Genomic DNA, 15,270 nt, shown 5'->3' with positions numbered 1-15,270 from the left:
TAATAATCCGTCCTCTTCTCCAACACTTTGGACAGAAGTCGTTCCCTGGAAAAATAATGTTCACTCAAAAGTTCCAACTCTCCCGTCAACATCTAAACTGAATCTAAAGTCCCCAAACCAGAGCCCAGATGTTCGATGTTGTTTTACAGTGAAACCGTGATGTCTTTAAACGCACCGTCTGCATCACACGCTGCGCTTTTACTTTACACTTTTACAACAACGACAAACGTCCAGTCTCATCGTCCAGTTTTTGCACAGTTTCCACTTCCAGCTTCACGATGAACAGGTTTCTCCTTCCGCTCGAGCCTCGTCACCATAGCAACCAGAATAACGATGATAATAACGATGATAATAACGATAAGGATCTGTTATAACGAGACGGAAGAGTCGCCGAGCGCCTGGTTTCATGAATGTGTCACTGCCTCATGTTGGTTTGGCCTTTTCTATGTTTCTATCAAGTGTTTCCTTTCAAATATTTATTGTGGAAAAACCAAGAGAATAAAAAGTGTTTTAACCAAATGCTGCTGCTTTTCTTCCACATGAACAACATTAGGATTAAATAAACCAGTCAAAGGTTTTTACATTAATCATGTTATGTTTCAGAGTTTGTTGGGAAGTGACGTTCCTCGACAAAAATATTCATCTCCTCTTTTACTTTTACTTACTCTTTTAGCACATGTAGTATGCGTGTACAGTATTTGCGTGTACATGCAGTATTTCTTTAGAAGTATTCAGGAGGTTTTAGGCCAGGGGTGTCCAACGTGTGGCCCAGGAGTCAAATGCGGCCCTCGGTTTTGTTGTTGAATAAGCTGAATGCCCATGTTGGGTCGCCCGTTGCATTATGGGTAATGGAAGTTCTTTTTGCTACCAAACAGTATTGATATTTAGCGTAAAGCAACAAAGAAGCTCTGATTTGGACCGTTTTAGCAGCTGGAACGTTGATGATATAAAGTGTTCTTGTCGTCGTTGTGGAGCTTGTTACAATATTGGCTTAAAGAGTATTTTTACACCAGGGCTGTGAACGGAGATACACAAACTGAAAGAACTGTTCATATGTAGAGATGTGACGTCCAGTCTTGTTCACATCGTTGGGAAAACTAAAAACATTTCTGACCCTTAAAGGCGACTGTTGGACAAAGTCCAGGGTTTGAAACTGTGCCTCATGTCGCTGATATTCACAACATTTAAACTGGAATGAGAAATAAAGATTTTTTTATTGTGACCAGAGATCCACATTTAGGTTATGCCTCTAAATGTACTTTATTTGTATTATTTACGAGTGATCTGATGGTTCAACAGAGCTAATCAATTTACCCACAATATTTAACATCAACACCGTTTTGAAACTTTGTCCTGTTGTTCCCCTGCCCCCCATAGCCGGCCATGGTCCGCCATGGTCACCCATGACCCGCCACGGTCCGCCACGGCCCGCCATGGTCCCCCATGGTCCCCCAAGGACCATGGTCCCCCATGGTCCTCCATGGTCCCCCATGGTCCTCCATGGTCCCCCAAGGACCATGGTCCCCCATGGTCCTCCATGGTCCCCCATGGTCCTCCATGGTCCACTACGGCTATGCAGTTTCTTTGTTTCTGGTCATGTCGAGAGGACAATCGGGCTCCGATGACTCACAAACGCTGACGCTCCAGATCCTCAACTCGTTTAAAGCAGTGTTTCCCAACCAGGGGTGCGCGGGTTTATGTCAAAGGAAAGTTAGTGTTAATTATGTTCTTCAGTAAAAGATTCTGAGAGTATTTTAGCTTCATTTTGATCATTACGCTCTATTAAATATAAAGTAATCTTAGTTTAGTTTGTCACTTTGTAATAATATTGTCAGGACCCTGGAGGTCGGGGACTCAAAGCGTCCGCCCGACAGAGAAGTTTGGGAACCACTGGCTTAAAGGACAGTTCTGTAGCTTCTCCAATCGGTTTTGAGGATGGGTTAAATACACTTGATTACTCCATTAATAACTGCTAAAAGTCATTTCCCATTTCAGCAACGTCCAGACTGTGAATCAGATGAACGAGTTCATCAATGCTTTTGTGAAACGGCAGTTTATCTCCAGAGATGGTGCTGGTCACGGAAGTTTAATAATGTCACATGGTTAAAACCAGCCGGGATGAGGATCAGCTCCTCCAGGTCCTCCTCCTCCTCCTCCTCCAGGTTCTCCTCCTGAGGTCAGTGGAGAGTCCTCTCGGGCCGTGTCCTCAGTGAGGGAGGGATGGAGTGTGAGATGGAGGGAGCCGAGTCCATGGACGTTCCTCACCTTTGGTCAGAAGATCTGGACAACGACCGAAAGGACGAGATCGTGGATACAAGCGCCGGAATGTCCTCAAACAGACTGTTAGCAAGAAACATTTCATAATGAGCCCAAATAAAGGTGTGGGAAGGATTTGAACCACTCCATGCTTTAAACACGGTAAAGAGAAAGATTCAGGCACAGAAATCCGCACTGCTCCTGAACACAAGGTCAGTTCCGCTCTTTCATTTGTTTGATGGAATATGAAGAAATCAGTAAACAGACTTTTTATTTACATTTGTGACGTTGATAACATAGAATTTATCCATAAACTGTATTTTTCCATCTGTTGGAAAAAGTGCAAAAGCTAAGTGTGTTTTCCCATTCCCTTTGAAAGCACCTTCAGAGAACAAAGCACCTCACTACTGCCACCTGCTGATGAAGAAGTGCCATAAAAGAGAGTTTCCTGGTCCTTTCTTTCCCTTTGACTTTAAAGTTCGTGAGTTTCTGTTTCCTCAGGTTTTCTTTCGCTGAGTCTGAATTTGTTCTGAGAGAAAAAGCAGCTGCAGCTTCAGTCGATCCTGAACGTTCCAGTTCTGAAGAAGAAACAAACTCTTTAGGATCTGAAGTAAACTCTTCAATACTGGAGATCAATGTGAAACAAGAAGAAATACAGACTAAGAGTAAAAGTACTGACTATAGTTAATGAGTAAAAGTACAGAGTATAGTTAATGAGTAAAAGTACAGAGTATAGTTAATGAGTAAAAGTACAGACTATAGTTAATGAGTAAAAGTACAGACTATAGTTGATGAGTAAAAGTACAGACTATAGTTAATGAGTAAAAGTACAGACTATAGTTGATGAGTAAAAGTACAGACTATAGTTAATGAGTAAAAGTACAGACTATAGTTAATGAGTAAAAGTACAGACTATAGTTAATGAGTAAAAGTACAGACTATAGTTAATGAGTAAAAGTACAGACTATAGTTAATGAGTAAAAGTACAGACTATAGTTGATGAGTAAAAGTACAGACTATAGTTAATGAGTAAAAGTACAGACTATAGTTAATGAGTAAAAGTACAGACTATAGTTAATGAGTAAAAGTACAGAGTATAGTTAATGAGTAAAAGTACAGAGTATAGTTAATGAGTAAAAGTACAGACTATAGTTAATGAGTAAAAGTACAGAGTATAGTTGAGTAAAAGTACAGACTATAGATAATGAGTAAAAGTACAGACTATAGATAATGAGTAAAAGTACTGAATATAGTTGATCAGTAAAAGTAATGACTATAGTTAATGAGTAAAAGTACAGACTATAGATAATGAGTAAAAGTACTGAATATAGTTGATCAGTAAAAGTAATGACTATAGTTAATGAGTAAAAGTACAGACTATAGTTAATGAGTAAAAGTACAGACTATAGTTAATGAGTAAAAGTACAGACTATAGTTGATGAGTAAAAGTACAGAGTATAGTTAATGTGTAAAAGTACAGACTATAGTTAATGAGTAAAAGTACAGACTATAGTTAATGAGTAAAAGTACAGACTATAGTTAATGAGTAAAAGTACAGACTATAGTTAATGAGTAAAAGTACAGAGTATAGTTAATGTGTAAAAGTACAGAGTATAGTTAATGAGTAAAGTATGGATGTGTATATATTGGACTGACCGGTGTGGCCCGCGCTGCCTTCAGGAGCGCCCCCTTGTGGACGTCTGCCTCATAAACGTTATGGTCCTGCCCTGGGTCCGAGTCCGTCAGATACAGCTCTCCCGCGTGGACGTCCGTCAGGTTCACCTAAAACATGTGCAACAGGGTCAAAGAGGAACTGAGGGAGAAGGAAACACCGAGTCCACCGCGAAGCAGACGCCCCCCCCCCCTCTTTCTCTCAGAGGGAGGGGGCGAGGGGGAGATGGATGGGGCTGTCAGGGCGGATATTACTGAGGAACTCCCTCTGAATACAGATGTGGTCTGTGCTGCAGGGTCAGGCGTGTCAGGAGTCGGGACACAGCTTTAACGGGAAAACTCAAACCACTTCAGGCAACAGAGATTTGACTTTGATTGGACTGAGCTTTAACCCTTAATGAGAGGAACTCTTAACGGGCCACGCCTTCTCCAACGCAGAGCTCATTCAGTTTCAGTCCAGATTGAGTCTCTTCTCTCTCTGTCTCTGGCGTTCATGCTTGTTCCAGCCTCTGCGAGTGTTTGACTTTTGTTGTTCCTCTTGGACCTGCTGCTCTCTGTCCTCACGAGCCGGAGGAGGTCGTCTTCCTGACCGGTCTGCCTCGCGGTCCTGTCGGTCAGACACCTCGAAGATATTTACTTATTTGGACTCTTGATAAAAAGGGACCTGCTTATGGGATGGGCCCCCCTGCTGTCGATGGAAATGAACAAGCACTTTGGAGCAGGGAGTGACCGAGTGACTGAATTCTCTGGGTCGTACTTTGCATAACACTGACTGTAAACAACTGCACACACATGCCCCCCCCCTCACCACGCCCCCCTGCGTCTGCCTCAACACGTTCTTCAGCCCCGCCTCCCAGTCAATGGCCGGTCATCGTGTATTTCCCATGTTTCTATATGTGTGCTTTTCCTGAACATAACCTGATTCATGAATGATCTTTTGTCCTGTGTACGAAACGCCAAATCATTCTCTTCAATTTTAGTCTAGATTTAGTCGAATAAAACTAAGATTCATTTCATCAACTATAATATTTATCATCCATTCCTTTTATCCGGGGCCGGGTCGGGGACCAGACTTCCCGATCCACCTCCAGCGTGTCCTGGGTCTTCCACGAGGCCTCCTCCTAAGAGGACAGGCCCGGAACCCCCCCTGAGGGAAGCGACCTGGAGGCTCCTCAGCTGCTCCTCTCCACGTGAAGGAGCAGCGACTCCACTCCGAGCTCCTCCTGGGTGACTGAGCCCCCCCCCCCCGTGAAGGACACTCATATCGGCCGCCTGTATCCGCCATCTTGTCCTAATATTGATCATAATGGTATTTAATGGAGGTCGTCTGCTTCATGTTTGTCCTCATGGTCAGTTCAGAGCTGATCCTTTAGCAGAGGATTTAAAACCAAGAGTTTGGATGAGTTTATTCTCTTCTTTTCACTTATATATATATATATATATACATATTTAATCATGTTTTAGTCGACAAAGCGGTTTCTTTGACTGAACTGATGATGAAATGTTTTTGTTTGGTTTCTGACCTGGAAAGTGCGAGGGTTGAAGCCGAGCCACAGCGTGAACCTGTAATCCCAGGAGCGCATGGAGTACCCCATCACCGTGATGTCCCTGAGGTCCGGCAGGTCCGAGTTCACCTGCCACAAAACACACAACACAACCTGCTCAAACACAAACACAACCAGCTCAAACACAACCAGCTCAGACACAAACACAAACAGCTCAGACACAACCTGCTCAGACACAATCACAACCTGCTCAGACACAACCAGCTCAGACACAAACACAAACAGCTCAGACACAATCACAACCTGCTCAGACACAACCAGCTCAGACACAACCAGCTCAAACACAACCTGCTCAGACACAACCTGCTCAAACACAACCTGCTCAAACACAACCTGCTCAGACACAACCTGCTCAAACACAACCTGCTCAAACACAACCTGCTCAGACACAACCTGCTCAAACACAACCTGCTCAAACACAACCTGCTCAGACACAAACACAACCTGCTCAGACACAAACACAACCAGCTCAGACACAAACACAACCTGCTCAGACACAAACACAACCAGCTCAAACACAAACACAACCAGCTCAAACACAACCTGCTCAAACACAACCTGCTCAAACACAAACACAACCTGCTCAAACACAACCTGCTCAAACACAACCAGCTCAAACACAACCTGCTCAAACACAACCTGCTCAGACACAACCAGCTCAGACACAAACACAACCTGCTCAAACACAACCAGCTCAGACACAAACACAACCAGCTCAAACACAACCAGCTCAAACACAACCAGCTCAAACACAACCAGCTCAAACACAACCAGCTCAAACACAACCAGCTCAGACACAAACACAACCAGCTCAGACACAAACACAACCTGCTCAGACACAACCAGCTCAGACACAAACACAACCAGCTCAGACACAAACACAACCAGCTCAGACACAACCTGCTCAAACACAACCTGCTCAAACACAAACACAACCTGCTCAAACACAAACACAACCTGCTCAGACACAACCAGCTCAAACACAACCTGCTCAAACACAAACACAACCTGCTCAAACACAACCTGCTCAAACACAAACACAACCAGCTCAGACACAAACACAACCAGCTCAAACACAACCTGCTCAGACACAAACACAACCAGCTCAAACACAAACACAACCAGCTCAAACACAACCTGCTCAAACACAAACACAACCTGCTCAAACACAACCTGCTCAAACACAACCTGCTCAAACACAACCTGCTCAAACACAACCTGCTCAAACACAAACACAACCTGCTCAAACACAACCTGCTCAAACACAACCAGCTCAAACACAACCTGCTCAAACACAACCTGCTCAAACACAAACACAACCAGCTCAAACACAACCAGCTCAGACACAACCTGCTCAAACACAACCAGCTCAGACACAACCTGCTCAAACACAACCTGCTCAAACACAACCTGCTCAAACACAAACACAACCAGCTCAAACACAACCAGCTCAAACACAACCAGCTCAGACACAACCTGCTCAAACACAACCTGCTCAAACACAACCTGCTCAAACACAACCTGCTCAAACACAAACACAACCAGCTCAAACACAACCAGCTCAGACACAACCTGCTCAAACACAACCTGCTCAAACACAAACACAACCTGCTCAAACACAAACACAACCTGCTCAAACACAACCTGCTCAAACACAACCAGCTCAAACACAAACACAACCTGCTCAAACACAACCTGCTCAAACACAACCAGCTCAGACACAACCAGCTCAAACACAACCTGCTCAAACACAACCTGCTCAGACACAAACACAACCAGCTCAAACACAAACACAACCTGCTCAAACACAACCAGCTCAGACACAAACACAACCTGCTCAAACACAACCTGCTCAAACACAACCTGCTCAAACACAACCAGCTCAGACACAACCTGCTCAAACACAACCAGCTCAAACACAACCTGCTCAAACACAACCTGCTCAAACACAAACACAACCTGCTCAAACACAACCTGCTCAAACACAACCTGCTCAAACACAACCTGCTCAAACACAACCTGCTCAAACACAACCAGCTCAGACACAACCTGCTCAAACACAACCAGCTCAAACACAACCTGCTCAAACACAACCAGCTCAGACACAAACACAACCTGCTCAAACACAACCTGCTCAAACACAACCTGCTCAAACACAACCAGCTCAGACACAACCTGCTCAAACACAACCAGCTCAAACACAACCTGCTCAAACACAACCTGCTCAGACACAAACACAACCTGCTCAAACACAACCAGCTCAAACACAAACACAACCTGCTCAAACACAACCTGCTCAGACACAACCTGCTCAAACACAAACACAACCAGCTCAGACACAAACACAACCTGCTCAAACACAACCTGCTCAAACACAACCTGCTCAGACACAAACACAACCAGCTCAGACACAACCAGCTCAGACACAAACACAACCTGCTCAGACACAAACACAACCAGCTCAGACACAACCAGCTCAGACACAACCAGCTCAGACACAACCTGCTCAAACACAACCAGCTCAGACACAAACACAACCTGCTCAGACACAAACACAACCAGCTCAGACACAACCAGCTCAGACACAAACACAACCTGCTCAAACACAACCAGCTCAGACACAAACACAACCTGCTCAGACACAAACACAACCAGCTCAGACACAACCAGCTCAGACACAAACACAACCTGCTCAAACACAACCTGCTCAAACACAACCTGCTCAAACACAACCTGCTCAAACACAACCAGCTCAGACACAAACACAACCAGCTCAGACACAACCAGCTCAGACACAAACACAACCTGCTCAAACACAACCAGCTCAGACACAAACACAACCAGCTCAAACACAACCAGCTGAAACACAACCTGCTCAAACACAACCTGCTCAAACACAACCTGCTCAGACACAACCAGCTCAAACACAACCTGCTCAAACACAACCAGCTCAAACACAACCTGCTCAGACACAACCAGCTCAAACACAACCTGCTCAAACACAACCAGCTCAAACACAACCTGCTCAAACACAACCTGCTCAAACACAACCAGCTCAAACACAACCTGCTCAGACACAACCAGCTCAAACACAACCTGCTCAAACACAACCTGCTCAAACACAACCAGCTCAAACACAACCTGCTCAAACTCAACCTGCTCAAACACAACCAGCTCAAACACAACCTGCTCAAACACAACCAGCTCAAACACAAACTCAACCTGCTCAAACACAAACACAACCTGCTCAAACACAACCTGCTCAAACACAAACACAACCTGCTCAAACACAACCTGCTCAAACACAACCTGCTCAGACACAACCTGCTCAAACTCAAACACAACCAGCTCAAACACAAACTCAACCTGCTCAAACACAAACACAACCTGCTCAAACACAACCTGCTCAAACACAAACACAACCTGCTCAAACACAACCTGCTCAAACACAACCTGCTCAGACACAACCTGCTCAAACTCAAACACAACCAGCTCAAACTCAACCTGCTCAAACACAACCTGCTCAAACACAACCTGCTCAAACACAAACTCAACCAGCTCAAACACAACCTGCTCAAACACAACCAGCTCAAACACAAACACAACCTGCTCAAACACAAACACAACCTGCTCAAACACAACCTGCTCAAACACAACCTGCTCAGACACAACCTGCTCAAACTCAAACACAACCTGCTCAAACACAACCTGCTCAGACACAACCTCCTCAAACACAACCTCCTCAAACACAACCTCCTCAAACACAACCTGCTCAGACACAAACACAACCTGCTCAGACACAACCTGCTCAAACACAACCTGCTCAAACACAACCAGCTCAAACACAACCTGCTCAAACACAACCAGCTCAAACACAACCTGCTCAAACACAACCTGCTCAAACACAACCTGCTCAAACACAACCTCCTCAAACACAACCTCCTCAAACACAACCTGCTCAGACACAAACACAACCTGCTCAAACACAACCTGCTCAAACTCAAACACAACCTGCTCAAACACAACCAGCTCAGACACAACCTGCTCAAACTCAAACACAACCTCCTCAAACACAACCTCCTCAAACACAACCTGCTCAGACACAAACACAACCTGCTCAAACACAACCTGCTCAAACACAACCTGCTCAAACACAACCTGCTCAAACACAACCAGCTCAAACACAACCAGCTCAAACACAACCTGCTCAAACACAACCTGCTCAAACACAACCAGCTCAGACACAACCTGCTCAAACACAACCTGCTCAAACTCAAACACAACCTGCTCAAACACAACCTGCTCAAACACAAACTCAACCAGCTCAAACACAACCTGCTCAAACACAACCTGCTCAAACACAACCTGCTCAAACACAACCTGCTCAAACACAACCTGCTCAAACACAACCTGCTCAGACACAACCTGCTCAAACACAACCTGCTCAAACACAAACACAACCTGCTCAAACACAACCTGCTCAAACTCAAACACAACCTGCTCAAACACAACCTGCTCAAACTCAAACACAACCTGCTCAAACTCAAACACAACCAGCTCAAACACAACCTGCTCAAACACAAACACAACCTGCTCAAACACAAACACAACCAGCTCAAACACAACCAGCTCAAACACAAACACAACCAGCTCAAACACAACCTGCTCAAACACAACCTGCTCAGACACAACCTGCTCAAACACAACCTGCTCAAACACAACCTGCTCAAACACAACCAGCTCAAACACAACCTGCTCAAACACAACCTGCTCAAACACAACCAGCTCAAACACAACCTGCTCAGACACAACCTGCTCAGACACAAACACAACCTGCTCAAACTCAAACACAACCTGCTCAAACACAACCTGCTCAGACACAACCTGCTCAAACACAACCTGCTCAAACACAAACACAACCTGCTCAAACACAACCTGCTCAGACACAAACACAACCTGCTCAGACACAAACACAACCTGCTCAAACACAACCTGCTCAAACTCAAACACAACCTGCTCAAACACAACCTGCTCAGACACAAACACAACCTGCTCAGACACAAACACAACCTGCTCAAACACAACCTGCACAAACACAACCTGCTCAGACACAACCTGCTCAGACACAACCTGCTCAGACACAACCTGCTCAAACACAACCTGCTCAAACACAACCTGCTCAAACACAACCTGCTCAGACACAACCTGCTCAAACACAACCTGCTCAGACACAAACACAACCTGCTCAAACACAACCTGCTCAGACACAAACACAACCTGCTCAAACACAACCTGCTCAAACTCAAACACAACCTGCTCAAACACAACCTGCTCAAACTCAACCTGCTCAAACACAACCTGCTCAAACACAACCTGCTCAAACACAACCTGCTCAAACTCAAACACAACCTGCTCAAACACAACCTGCTCAAACTCAACCTGCTCAAACTCAACCTGCTCAAACACAACCTGCTCAAACACAACCTGCTCAAACTCAACCTGCTCAAACACAACCTGCTCAAACACAACCTGCTCAAACACAACCTGCTCAGACACAACCTGCTCAGACACAAACACAACCTGCTCAAACTCAAACACAACCTGCTCAAACACAACCTGCTCAAACACAACCTGCTCAAACTCAAACACAACCTGCTCAAACACAACCTGCTCAGACACAAACACAACCTGCTCAGACACAAACACAACCTGCTCAAACACAACCTGCTCAAACACAACCTGCACAAACACAACCTGCTCAGACACAAACACAACCTGCTCAAACTCAAACACAACCTGCTCAAACACAACCAGCTCAAACACAACCTGCTCAAACACAACCTGCTCAAACACAGACACAACCTGCTCAAACACAACCTGCTCAGACACAACCTGCTCAAACACAACCTGCTCAAACACAACCTGCTCAAACTCAAACACAACCTGCTCAAACACAACCTGCTCAGACACAAACTCAACCTGCTCAAACACAACCTGCTCAAACACAACCTGCTCAAACTCAAACACAACCTGCTCAAACACAACCTGCTCAAACACAACCTGCTCAAACTCAAACACAACCTGCTCAAACACAACCTGCTCAAACACAACCTGCTCAAACACAACCTGCTCAGACACAACCAGCTCAGACACAAACACAACCTGCTCAAACACAACCTGCTCAAACACAACCTGCTCAGACACAACCTGCTCAGACACAACCTGCTCAAACACAACCTGCTCAAACACAACCTGCTCAGACACAAACACAACCTGCTCAAACACAACCTGCTCAGACACAACCTGCTCAAACACAACCTGCTCAAACACAACCTGCTCAAACACAACCTGCTCAAACACAACCTGCTCAAACACAACCTGCTCAAACACAACCTGCTCAAACACAACCTGCTCAAACACAACCTGCTCAAACACAACCTGCTCAGACACAAACACAACCTGCTCAAACACAACCTGCTCAAACACAACCTGCTCAAACACAACCTGCTCAAACACAAACACAACCTGCTCAAACACAACCTGCTCAAACACAACCTGCTCAAACACAACCTGCTCAAACACAACCTGCTCAGACACAACCTGCTCAAACACAACCTGCTCAAACACAACCTGCTCAGACACAAACACAACCTGCTCAAACACAACCTGCTCAGACACAACCTGCTCAAACACAACCTGCTCAAACACAACCTGCTCAAACACAACCTGCTCAAACACAACCTGCTCAGACACAAACACAACCTGCTCAAACACAACCTGCTCAAACACAACCTGCTCAAACACAACCTGCTCAAACACAACCTGCTCAAACACAACCTGCTCAAACACAACCTGCTCAAACTCAAACACAACCAGCTCAAACACAACCTGCTCAAACACAACCTGCTCAAACACAACCTGCTCAGACACAAACACAACCTGCTCAAACACAACCTGCTCAAACACAACCTGCTCAAACACAACCTGCTCAAACACAACCTGCTCAAACACAACCTGCTCAAACACAACCTGCTCAAACACAACCTGCTCAAACACAACCTGCTCAGACACAAACACAACCTGCTCAAACACAACCTGCTCAAACACAACCTGCTCAGACACAACCTGCTCAAACACAACCACAACCTGCTCAGACACAAACACAACCTGCTCAGACACAACCTGCTCAAACACAACCTGCTCAAACACAACCTGCTCAGACACAACCTGCTCAAACACAACCTGCTCAAACACAACCTGCTCAAACACAAACACAACCTGCTCAAACACAAACACAACCTGCTCAAACACAACCTGCTCAAACACAACCTGCTCAAACTCAAACACAACCTGCTCAGACACAACCTGCTCAAACACAACCTGCTCAAACACAACCTGCTCAAACACAAACACAACCTGCTCAAACACAAACACAACCAGCTCAAACACAACCAGCTCAAACACAACCTCCTCAAACACAACCTGCTCAAACACAACCTGCTCAAACACAAACACAACCTGCTCAAACACAAACACAACCAGCTCAAACACAACCAGCTCAAACACAACCTGCTCAAACACAACCTGCTCAAACACAACCTGCTCAAACACAAACACAACCTGCTCAGACACAAACACAACCTGCTCAGACACAACCTGCTCAAACACAACCTGCTCAAACACAACCAGCTCAAACACAACCTGCTCAAACACAACCTGCTCAAACACAACCTGCTCAGACACAACCTGCTCAAACTCAAACACAACCTGCTCAAACACAACCTGCTCAAACACAACCTGCTCAAACACAACCTGCTCAAACACAAACACAACCTGCTCAAACACAAACACAACCAGCTCAAACACAACCTGCTCAAACACAACCTGCTCAAACACAACCTGCTCAAACACAACCTGCTCAGACACAACCTGCTCAAACACAACCTGCTCAAACACAAACACAACCTGCTCAAACACAACCTGCTCAAACACAACCAGCTCAAACACAAACACAACCTGCTCAAACACAACCAGCTCAAACACAACCTGCTCAAACACAACCTGCTCAAACACAACCTGCTCAGACACAACCTGCTCAGACACAACCTGCTCAAGCTCAAACACAACCTGCTCAAACACAACCTGCTCAAACACAACCTGCTCAAACACAAACACAACCTGCTCAGACACAACCTGCTCAAACACAACCTGCTCAAACACAAACACAACCTGCTCAAACACAACCTGCTCAAACACAAACACAACCTGCTCAAACACAACCTGCTCAAACACAACCTGCTCAAACACAACCTGCTCAAACACAAACACAACCTGCTCAGACACAACCTGCTCAAACACAACCTGCTCAGACACAAACACAACCTGCTCAAACACAACCTGCTCAGACACAAACACAACCTGCTCAAACACAACCTGCTCAAACTCAAACACAAACACAACCTGCTCAAACTCAAACACAAACACAACCTGCTCAAACACAACCTGCTCAAACACAAACACAACCTGCTCAAACACAACCTGCTCAAACACAACCTGCTCAAACACAAACACAACCTGCTCAAACTCAAACACAAACACAACCTGCTCAAACACAACCTGCTCAAACTCAAACACAACCTGCTCAAACACAACCTGCTCAAACACAACCTGCTCAAACACAACCTGCTCAAACACAAACACAACCTGCTCAAACTCAAACACAACCTGCTCAAACACAACCTGCTCAAACACAACCTGCTCAAACACAACCTGCTCAAACACAACCTGCTCAAACACAACCTGCTCAAACACAAACACAACCTGCTCAGACACAAACACAACCTGCTCAAACACAACCTGCTCAGACACAACCAGCTCAAACACAACCAGCTCAAACACAACCTGCTCAAACACAACCTGCTCAAACACAAACACAACCTGCTCAAACACAACCTGCTCAAACACAACCTGCTCAAACACAACCTGCTCAAACACAAACACAACCTGCTCAAACTCAAACACAAACACAACCTGCTCAAACACAACCAGCTCAAACACAAACACAACCTGCTCAAACACAACCTGCTCAAACACAACCTGCTCAAACACAACCTGCTCAAACACAACCAGCTCAAACACAAACACAACCTGCTCAAACTCAAACACAAACACAACCAGCTCAAACACAAACACAACCTGCTCAAACACAACCTGCTCAAACACAACCTGCTCAAACACAAACACAACCTGCTCAAACTCAAACACAAACACAACCAGCTCAAACACAAACACAACCTGCTCAAACACAACCTGCTCAAACACAACCAGCTCAAACACAAACACAACCTGCTCAAACACAACCTGCTCAAACACAACCTGCTCAAACACAACCTGCTCAAACACAACCTGCTCAAACACAACCAGCTCAAACACAAACACAACCAGCTCAAACACAACCTGCTCAAACACAACCTGCTCAAACACAAACACAACCTGCTCAAACACAAACACAACCTGCTCAAACACAACCTGCTCAAACACAACCTGCTCAAACACAAACACAACCTGCTCAAACACAAACACAACCTGCTCAAACTCAAACACAAACACAACCTGCTCAAACACAAACACAACCTGCTCAAACACAAACACAACCTGCTCAAACACAAACACAACCTGCTCAAACACAAACACAACCAGCTCAAACACAACCAGCTCAGACACAAACACAACCTGCTCAAACTCAAACACAACCTGCTCAAACACAAACACAACCTGC

General features: G+C 45.2%; 1 protein-coding gene across 2 annotated transcripts in view; it reads right to left on the bottom strand.

Annotated features, from left to right (window-relative positions):
- Positions 1-2,704: 2,704 nt before the first annotated feature.
- Positions 2,705-15,270, bottom strand: part of ids (iduronate 2-sulfatase) — a 35,815-nt gene continuing 23,249 nt past the window's right edge. For both annotated transcript variants that reach the window (XM_079556981.1, XM_079556980.1), the window contains exons 11-13: positions 5,451-5,561; positions 3,913-4,038; positions 2,705-2,834 (exon numbers count right to left, since the gene is read on the bottom strand). In XM_079556981.1, coding sequence (XP_079413107.1) covers positions 2,754-2,834; positions 3,913-4,038; positions 5,451-5,561 — 318 coding nt within the window. In that variant the 3' untranslated portion in view covers positions 2,705-2,753. The remainder of the gene's footprint in view (positions 2,835-3,912; positions 4,039-5,450; positions 5,562-15,270) is intronic.

This window comes from Gobius niger (assembly GCF_951799975.1).
Source record: "Gobius niger genome assembly, chromosome: 5".
NCBI classification, from domain to species: Eukaryota; Metazoa; Chordata; class Actinopteri; order Gobiiformes; family Gobiidae; genus Gobius; species Gobius niger.
Note: the sequence above shows the minus strand (reverse complement) of the source record. Positions and strands in the feature narration are given on the sequence as shown.